Raw genomic sequence first — 9,604 nt, 5'->3', positions numbered from 1 at the left:
ATGGCAAGCAAGGGGCAGGCTCGCTAGTCTTTCTGAGCATAGAGGCAGGCGCTGCCTAGGACGGCCGACATGGTGGGAACGCGCTTTCCGCTCTAGGCTGCGGCGTCTATGTAGCAAGCACCCTTTCGGTGCCCAATGAACCTCGTCTTCTCCAGCCCGTTGCGCTGCCCTGTCCTGGGCGGCCTTTGTCAGGAAAGAAATAAAATATAATATGTATTCTTCTTCTTCATCATCATCATCATCATCATCATCATCATTTTTATTATTATTGCACCGCAGGAATCTTAACTATTTTACCAAGATAGGGGAAAGCTTTTCTGTTATGATAAGCAGCCTTTAAATTAGTGTTTCTCAAACTTTTTAAATTCCCACAATTCTCCAGCCAGCACAGGAATCGAGGAACCCTTAATAAGGCCTGTAGGGGACAAAACGTGAATGGCACGAATGACGGAGGAAAACCGCTTTGAATTCTGAGTTTGGCTCTAGGGAGGGCGCATAGTACGAAGTGAACTACCTCTCCCAGAGTGCTTAGGGGCACGTCCGGTGACGTCACGCGCCTGCTCTTCAGCGCCGAGGCCCCGGATATTGCCTCTTTTGCCTTCTGCCCAAGGTAAGGATGGTGCGGCCGCGGCGCTGTCCTCCCGGGGCCCGGCCTTCGCATCTATCGCCATCCGCCTTGGAGAAGCGCCGGCCCGGGCATAGGCCGAGCGGGGATGCTCCGGGGGCTTTGGGCGGGCGGCGCCGGGCTGCTTCTGCTAGGGTCGAGCGAAAGATTAGGCCGGCGAGAAGGCCGGCCGGCTCTCCCCGGGCTACCCTATCACTCCAAACCGGAGCCGCTCTACCTAGGCCCCTGAAAGCGACGAGGGGGCGCCCCAGGAATGCCCATTCCAAAGAGGAAGGTTTTTGGCCTGGAGCGACTCCTCGGCCTTTGGAATAGCCTCCTTCCCTGGCCGGGGAAGCGGATCCAGCCCCCCCCCCCCCCCCCCCCCAGTGGCAGATCCCCCAACCTTGCAACCGCCCTGGAAGTCTCGTGCATCGGGTGGCTTCTGAACCCGGGGCGGAGAAGTTTTCTATATTGTCCAAAAACGTTGGGATGTTCAAGTCGTTAATCGGAATGCAGGCTTGCCTCCATTGAGGGACTATTACAAAGTGCAAGATTTTGCTCATTGAAATGTAGCTCGAGGTCCCAATAATTCCTTGATGCTTCCTGACTAGAGTGAGTGGGGTCTACCTTAAAGTTACTTTTCCTTGAAAACTATATGTTTGCAAAAAAAAAAAGATTTATCTGGTGTAGCTGTGCAACCGGTTTGCAACGCTTTGGAAGTGGAGAACTGTGTCTGAGACGCAGGGTCCTGGAGCCCTCTGTGGCTTTTCTTGGGTTTCGAATTGCAAATGGATGGATTTTCCCTTTTCTATTTTGGGTTAGATGGCAGGCGAGAAGAAAACCAGGAGGGTCCGGAAGGTCCATGCCAGCCGCAATCCGGTGCTGGCCCGAGGGATCGGGAAATATTCCCGGTCAGCCATGTTTGCCCGGAAGGCCATGTACAAGCGGAAATACAACGCGCCGGAGACAAAGGTACAAGGAGAAGGGGGAGACTTTGCAACTCTTGGTGTTGAGGCTGGATAATTGGCACAGTGGATGGGGGGTATGGATTGGTATAAACTGCTTGGCAGCTTGAAGATTTCCCACAATTCTCCAGTCAGCCATGCTGGCTAGGGGATTCTGGGAGTTGAAGTCCACCATCTTCAAGCTGCTATGGTTGAGAAACAATCTATGGAAAATGAGTGTTTCAAAAGCAATTGGTTCTAATCTGCCATAATTCATGGACAAACCTTTCTTGATCTGCCTTAATCCTGCTGGAGATAAACGATAAGTGTTGGGGATACCAGGGACCTCACTGAGGGGTGGGGGGATTTTGGCCGGTCAATCTTGCCCAGGCTATCCACCAGGGCTGTGATGGAGTCAAATTGGCGAAGGAATGACAGGGTACAATTTTGGTGTGGTTTTTTTTACCCTAGATAGAAAAAAAGAAGAAAGAGAAGGAGGCAGCCACTGTTACAAAGCCCGTCGGGGGTGATAAGAACGGAGGCACCCGGGTAGTCAAACTTCGCAAGATGGTAAGAGCCTGTGGCCAAAATGATGCGGCCGAGGGAGCTGCTATCCTCCTCTGCATTCCAGAGGCTGCTCTGATGCTTAACAAAGATCCTTAATTCTTTTCTTCCTTGCAGCCCAGATACTACCCCACGGAGGATGTTCCCCGCAAACTCCTGAGCCATGGCAAAAAAACTTTTGCCCTCCACAAGAGGCGGCTGCGGGCTTCCATCTCCCCAGGAACAGTGGTGATCCTTCTCACTGGCCGCCACAGGGGCAAGGTAAGGAGGCCTTGGGGGCTCCTCTCGTTAGGGGCATTCAGGAGGCAGGCAGAGATTCCAACGACTGACTCTCTCCCCTCTGTCTTTGTGTTTCCAGCGGGTGGTTTTCTTGAAGCAGCTTGGAAGTGGACTGTTGCTTGTGACAGGTAAGCTCGTCTCACGTTCATAGCCTGTGTTTCTTTTCTGTGATCCTTGTTAACGTTCCTTTTTTTAAAATTGTATACCGTTGCGTATAATGAGTCTTGGTATAAAAAGCAAAAGAAGGGTAGCAAATAATCAGTAGTAAAATAGTCTCCAAGAGGTGGAGCATCTTCACAAGTTAGAAGGAATAAGTGTTTTGGGGCTTTCTGAGGTCTCCGTGTACATAGTTTGGTCTTCTCTTTTCAGGGCCCCTGGCTATCAACCGTGTCCCTCTGCGCAGAGCTCACCAAAAGTTTGTCATTGCCACTTCGACTAAGGTTGATATCTCGGGGGTCAAAGTTCCAAAGCATCTCAGTGACGTTTACTTCAAGAAGAAGAAGCTGCGTAAGCCCAAACATCAAGAGGGCGAAATTTTTGATACTGAGAAAGCGGTATGTATAGAGCTTCTAGCCCTCCGTGGGCTTCAATAGAGTTGCTTTCTGCATAACTCAAAAGCCAGCAAGGAAGGGGTAACTGAAGCCCGTCCTGATTTATGAATCTGTAGACAGATTTTCAAGACCATTTCAGTGTCTTTTCATTTAAGAAAGCAGATTACATAGGAACTTTCTATATTGCTTGCTTCTGTAGAAACGTGAATGGCATCATACCTGTCTTGATGACCTTTTTCCTAACTTTTCTGTCAGAATCTGCAAAATGATGTGTAGGTGACAGAGTCACAGTCCAAAGAACCTCTTCCAGGAGGGGAGAGCAAAATAGATCCACTTTGGAAAATAATGTTGGCAGGGTTTGCTGTTAAGAAATGGCAACGGGGAAGGAACCGCTGGCCCGAGTACGACAGAATGCGGGAAAAGGAATAAATGGCTGAAGTAGCATATCCGTTTTTTTCAGAAATACGAGATTGCAGATCAGCGCAAGGCAGACCAGAAGACTGTGGACTCTCAGCTTCTGCCCGTCATCAAGAAGGTTCCTCAGCTCCGGGGGTACCTGCGTTCGACCTTTTCACTCTCCAATGGAGTTTATCCTCACAAATTGGTCTTCTAAATAGTCTGAAAATTGCGCAGTAAAAGTTTTGGGAGAAAAAAGTACTAAAAGCTCTGCTGGTTTTATTGTCTAGTGTTGTACATTGGTTTGTCTGCGTGCAGGCAGAACCTTCGATGGCTGAAAACGTGCTGGGGCATTTGCCAAAGTTCTGTGTCTGATCTGTAGCTTCCTTTCTTGAGATGGGAACAGAAGGATTGATACTCCTTGCAGACAGCTGGTCATTTGCCTCCTTTTTAGGGAATCCTTAAGGCCACTTGGGGGTCTATCTGTGTCCTCAGATGAGTAGTGATTTTGGTCTACCCAGATGCAATGGAACATTTGCAGATTTTCTCTGTCAATGAGAATTTGCCATCTTTACGGGGAGGTTCCTTCTCATCTTTCAGTACTCGGGATCGGTTTGAAGCCAAATGTTGCATCTACTCAGTTTGGTTAATGGGAGGAAACTTTGCAGGCGCCTGCTTCAGAGCTCGTCCCTAGGCTTCGCTAGCTGCTGGCCTGCGTGGCCTTCAGTGCCAGTGGGGCAAAGCTATAGCTGTGCTGAAGACCTGAGCCCAGCCTTGGACCGCTTGCGGTATTCGTGGGTCCATGTTCAACTGGCGTGTTTGCTTTGTAAATAAATGGTGCGGTGGCTTTTTTTCCCCTTTTGGTCAGGAGAGGGAGCTGGTGTGCAGTGTTTGAATCACAGCCTTACAAAGGCACTAAGTCTTAGGCAATTGCATTAATTAAAAATGTTGTGGTTTGAGAAAAGCCACAACACCACAAGCATTAAGAAGCATCTAATCCAGCTTTCCCCAGCTAGGTGTCCCCTTGACAGAGGTCAGGTCTGAATCTCACTTTCTGGGCTCCAGTTGGCTGGATCTCTAGCTCATTTCATGTATCACGCCAAGCTACTGTGTGTTTTTATTGGATTGTGATTTAGAAGGTTGTGTGAATCCAGTTGATCAACAGGCCACCATTTAGAAGACGGGGGTGTGGGGCAGGACCAGCCGTTCTGGTGTAGACATCATGATAAAGAATTTGGGACTGATGACCCCTCCAGCTAGCTGTCAGTTTCACAAAGCCTCAGGACCATGGCAACCCTTGAGTGTGTTTCTCTTTTATTCAGAGCATTTCTATAACCGCCCATTTTATACCAACCTCCGGGCAGCTCCCCCTCTGGTTCTGCAGAAGAGCCTGCGGAGGGTGGGAGGCTTGCCAAGCAAACGACTTGTGATTCCTTTTGGGAAGTGTGATGAAAGGCTGCAAGGAGTTTGATCCCGTTTGGGTTCCCATCAAGTCAGGCGCACCAGGTGGTGGGCAGTTTGGGCTTTAAATCAGGCTGGGGTCCCACAGAGGCCAAGGCTCCTGCTTGCTCAAGTCTCTGGTCGGAATAAACTGGGTTAAAATGAGCATCGTGGTTCAAACAGCTGCTTATTTAGGGCTTGCAGTGTACATTTGCTGCCCCATGGATTCAGCAAAGTTACAAAACGCAGGTTGATTGAGATGCTAAAATTAGCTATTCAGTCCTTACGGAGACCTTTGCAAAAGTGCTTAAAAGAAAGCCACAGCACCTTTCTTCTGAAGGCTGCACCCGGCAAGCTGCCTCCCCAGATAGCAGAGCCTGTTTGGCTGCTTTGTGCGGAGGAATGCTCAGCAAAACAATTTGGAAATGACAGGAAATCACCCGTTGGTATCCTGGAGGCCGGTCAACAGTGAGGAAGGACACAGGGTGAATTGGACCAAGCCGTGTGGTTGGCTGTTGGTAGGGCTAATTGCCCCACTGGCATGAGGTTAGACGAGTAGGATGAATGCGCTTGGTGTCAACAAAATTGACTCCGTGATGTTACACCCTAGTTGTCTATGGAGATTCTCAGCCATCCAGGTCAGCGCTGTCCCAAAGGTGCTTTTTTCAAGGCAACTGGACTTTCTGGTTTTTCTTTGAAGAGATTTCGCTTCTCATCCAAGAAGCTTCTTCAGCCTCTTGAAAAAGCACCTTTGGAGTTACCCTCTAGTATTTTGTTTGAAAAAGCATGTCATTATATCCCCTAAAATGTCTATAGGGCAGTGGAAAGCAATATATTTTCCATTAATGTTGGGGTTCACTCACACTTCTCCCTCACTCCCAAAGCACAAACATTAGAGGAAAATGTATCCTGAGGCAATTTAAACATTTCTCTTTGATTACACTGGAAGTGAGCTTCATTAAAGTATGCGAGATGTTCAGTAATTAATACAAGTATTTCACAGTGTATTCCAGCCACCTCAGCTATGTTAAAGTAATGAACACTAATTGAAAATATCTTGGTTCCTATATTTTGGAAATTATCCTGGAATGAAAAATGGCTGGATTGCAGTAAAAGAGAATCGTGGTTTAGGGGAGGGTTGTTGTGTTTTTTACATCCCCAAAGCACTGACCTAAACCAGAGACTCTTGGGAAGCATTTGCCATAATAACCAAGCTTGATTTATTGATTTATTGTAGAGGAAATCAAGGACAGTGGAAGCAAGTTTATTTAGTGCTTATTTATTTTTGTATTGAATTTATCTTTGATATATATACAAAGAATTGTGCATATTTCGGCTTTAAGCAAAGGCCATAGAAAGGTAGCATTTATCCCCACCGGCAGGGTTTTGCCATAGATCAGGCAGTGCTGAGCCATTAGCAAAGCATTTTAAGTCAAAACAGGATGAAAAAAAGATAATCCTTGATTCAGGATTCCTGTGCTATGTTGGCCGAACCCAGTGATTAGTAGATCACAATTTAAGGCTTAGTGCAGTGTAAATGGGTACAAAATAAACAACATAATCCCTAAAACTAAAAATAAGGGGAAATTTACATATAACTTAGTTCCCATCAAATCAATTCATATTCGGTTGTTTTGGAAAAACCATCCATGTATGTTTACTTAGGAAGTTCTTTGGATTTGTTGGGTCTCTTCCAAGGCCTATGAATGGAGGATTGAGTCATTACCTGTATTGGTGCAAACAGGTAGAATGGCAACAGCCAATTGCCAGAATAAGGAGTCACACTGTCAAATTATGTAACATTAGATCAATATTATACTAGCTTCTCACTGCTAAAACACATTGTAGTCCTCCAGTATATTGTTTTCTTTTGGGTGTCCTAGGTAGGACTAATCAAGATCACAAGGTTGTGAACTACTTCCTCCCAAGACTGGTCTTACTAAATGTTGATGTGTTGTATCATTCTTTATGTTGAGATGATCTTTAGAGGGAGGTTATATATCCTGTCATTTCAGTGTAATCAAGGGTAGAGTCATAGTCAAAGGAGTATGGATGATGAGATTTCAGCCCTGCCCAATTTTATCAACTGTGAGATCAGCCCCAAATACACATCCCTGAAATCATCCTTGATCCCATTGTACAATGATATTTCACCTTATGTAAATGTATCTTAATTTAGTGTCAATCTACATAGCTTTCCATTAACGATACAGTTCAGGGATTAAAACAGCTAAAACGTGTGTGAAGCCGAGCTAAAAATCAGAAGGGAAACAAGCAGAAAGTGATTGGCAAAACAATTTAAATTGGAAAACAAATTCTTGAGAACCATTCTAAATCAAAGAAAACCAATCAGACCACCTTAGAGGAGGATCGGCTCTGTATATTCACAAGTGCCCTTTCCTGTTTTCTGGGGGCAACATATGGTATGGTGTAAAGCAGGGATGTCCAACCTTGGCAACTTTAATACTTGTGGACTTCAAGTCCCAGAATTCCCCAGCCAGCATTATGTGCTTCCCTTCCCCCCTCTCCCACACCTCTGATCATAATGAACATTACAAACAAAACAGTTCCAAGCATGTAAATGGATATTTTTCCTATGCTAATTAAGTAGCGTTAAACTATATAAAAAATTAATTGGGTGGTGTGTTAGACTTATGCAGCTGAGTTATTTTAATCGCCGAAATAAAAATACACTACAGCTGACCAGATGTTCTCTTGTATTGCTCAACCAGCCCAATCCTCTCAGGAAAATTTGCATATTCCAGCAGGCCTTGTTGATTGTTTAAATGACTGTTTAAGGCTTTGATTATAAGATAAGTGTTGATTTAGTGGGAAGCCTGCATACTCATTATTCTATTTTGAACACTGCACTTTGATAGGCCCCAATGTTCCTTAAATTATGCTTTTGTGAGATAAAATTGCAAGAGAAAGCTTACCAAATTTACTCACTGTAGCTTCTGCGGCCACGACTTCGCGCTATCCCACCAGAACTGCCCAAATTAACTGGTAAGACAAATAATACATACTTTTGTTAACATCCAGAATTATTTCCTAGATAATACCCTAAAAGTACCACAGAGTCCATTTAGACCCCCCCCCTGGTTATTTAAAACGATTTCAACGGCTTCTTTACTGAGAAGCTGATTCCAGAGAGGTCCTGCCTTCGCATAATTCATAACAAAAGTTTTCAAAGGGCAGAATTCTGTGTGTCTGCTTTTAACCCTTTGCATAGCAGTCATCCTATTGATAGTCTCTTCCAGAAGTGGACAGCAACACCTTCATTTCAGCTTGTCAGTTTCATTGCTTTACTTCAAAGGATGGTTCCTGAATCTGCCTTGTGTGGCTATTGCTATTGTTCATCCTTGGGCGGAGACGGACTGATTTATGAGTTTGGACAATATCTGTTTTGACATCTCTGTGTCAGAGTTGAAAGAGATGACAATGCTGGGTTGAACCAAGGATCTCACCCTGTTGCACTAGTCTTGCATGCCTCTGACCTTGATAAAACGTCCATTCTCTGAAGACATGGCACCGCCATGAAAAGGAAGGGACCACACCGGTCTCCACTTTTAAGCAAGGTTTGTTTTTCCAGTTTATCCTGCTGCAAATGAAGGTCTCTGATAAAACATCAGCTGGATATTATATGATATGCAGTGCACCTCACAGATCACCTTAAGCCTGTGGTTCCCAATGTGGGGCACAGGCCCCACAGGAGGGCAATTTGATTTTTAATGGGGGCAATTTGAACCTTGTTTAAACCAAGTTAATGGCCTTTTAGGCTTTCTACACATGAGTTCACGTTTTGAGTAAAATAATTACATGTTGGGGGCATCAGGATTTTAAAGATGCTTAGGTGGGACATGGCCAAAAGTTGGGAACCACTGCAAGCCCATTTGCTCCATGCAACCAAAAAACAGTGCAAAATGATAAAATCGTGTTTCTTCCCTGCACCCAAGGGAAAGAAACCATTTTTAATTTCATATTCCTAGCCACCATCCTGAGCATTTTTAAAAACAAGACACCGGGGAATATCAATATTTTCTTCCATTATAGTATCAGCAATATTTTTCCAATTAAAAAAAAATAGTATTGCTACACACACGCACAAACCCATTTTATGCTTAGATTTTTTTAAATGTTATTTTTATAAATAAATCAAGGTGGGGAATAGGTGCAACAATCCTCCCTCCCCCACAACAACCCTGTGAGGTAGGCATGTCTGGGAGGGATGAAGTAGCCCAAAGACACCGAGCTTGTTGATCGGAAAGGTCAGCAGTTCGAATCCCTAGTATAGGTTTTCTGCGTCAGCAGGGGGTTGGACTAGATGACCTCCAAGGTCCCTTCCAACTCTGTTACTGTTAAAAAAAATCACCCTAAGGCTGCCTTTCATGCCTAAGGTAGGACTAGAACTCCCAGTCTCCTGGTTTTGGGTCTGGTGCTCTTTACTGTTTGTCGACCTTAGTCACTTTTGAGGCTTGTGGACTTCAACTCCCAGAATTCTGGGAATTGAAGTCCACCTCTGTTTAAAGCGACCACGGCTGAGAAACGGATAAGAACCGCCACCAAGAAGGCAGAACAGCCCGCTCCCCTTTGCGCTTCCCCGCCCTTAAGGGCCGGCGACCCTCACCTCCTTCCCCAGCGGTGACAACCGCCGCTCTGAGGCGATCCAGGGCGGCCGCGGCTCCATGGTGGGCCAGCCAATGAGCGGCGCCGGGGGGGCGGGGCAACGCGCGCGCTCTTCCCTCCTCGGCGGCGCGGGGCATGCCGGGCCCCCCTCCCCTCTCGCCTGAGGTGCTGGCTCGCGCGCCTCCAAGATGGCGTGGCGC

At 46.1% G+C, this 9,604-nt stretch overlaps 1 protein-coding gene across 1 annotated transcript; it reads left to right on the top strand.

Moving 5' to 3' along the window:
- The first annotated feature begins 471 nt into the window (after positions 1–471).
- Positions 472–3,605, top strand: RPL6 (ribosomal protein L6). The gene is made up of 7 exons (XM_081966249.1): positions 472–610; positions 1,427–1,576; positions 2,020–2,118; positions 2,230–2,373; positions 2,471–2,519; positions 2,761–2,945; positions 3,403–3,605. Exons 2-7 carry the CDS (start codon positions 1,427–1,429, stop codon positions 3,553–3,555), a joined length of 780 nt encoding a protein of 259 aa, XP_081822375.1. The 5' UTR covers positions 472–610; the 3' UTR covers positions 3,556–3,605.
- The last annotated feature ends 5,999 nt before the right edge of the window (positions 3,606–9,604 follow it).

This window comes from Natrix helvetica (genome assembly GCF_964273705.1).
Source record: "Natrix helvetica genome assembly, chromosome: 14".
In the NCBI taxonomy this organism is placed as follows: Eukaryota; Metazoa; Chordata; class Lepidosauria; order Squamata; family Natricidae; genus Natrix; species Natrix helvetica.
The sequence above is the reverse complement of the archived record's forward strand: the minus strand, read 5'-3'. Positions and strand labels throughout refer to the sequence as shown.

Bases quoted from the DNA above. Each gene is read 5' to 3' on its own strand.
- RPL6 (XM_081966249.1), top strand. From the start codon at position 1,427: ATGGCAGGCGAGAAGAAAACCAGGAGGGTCCGGAAGGTCCATGCCAGC. The intron at 1,577-2,019 runs GTACAAGGAGAA...TTTTTACCCTAG, and splicing joins ACAACGCGCCGGAGACAAAG to ATAGAAAAAAAGAAGAAAGA. The intron at 2,119-2,229 runs GTAAGAGCCTGT...TCTTCCTTGCAG, and splicing joins TAGTCAAACTTCGCAAGATG to CCCAGATACTACCCCACGGA.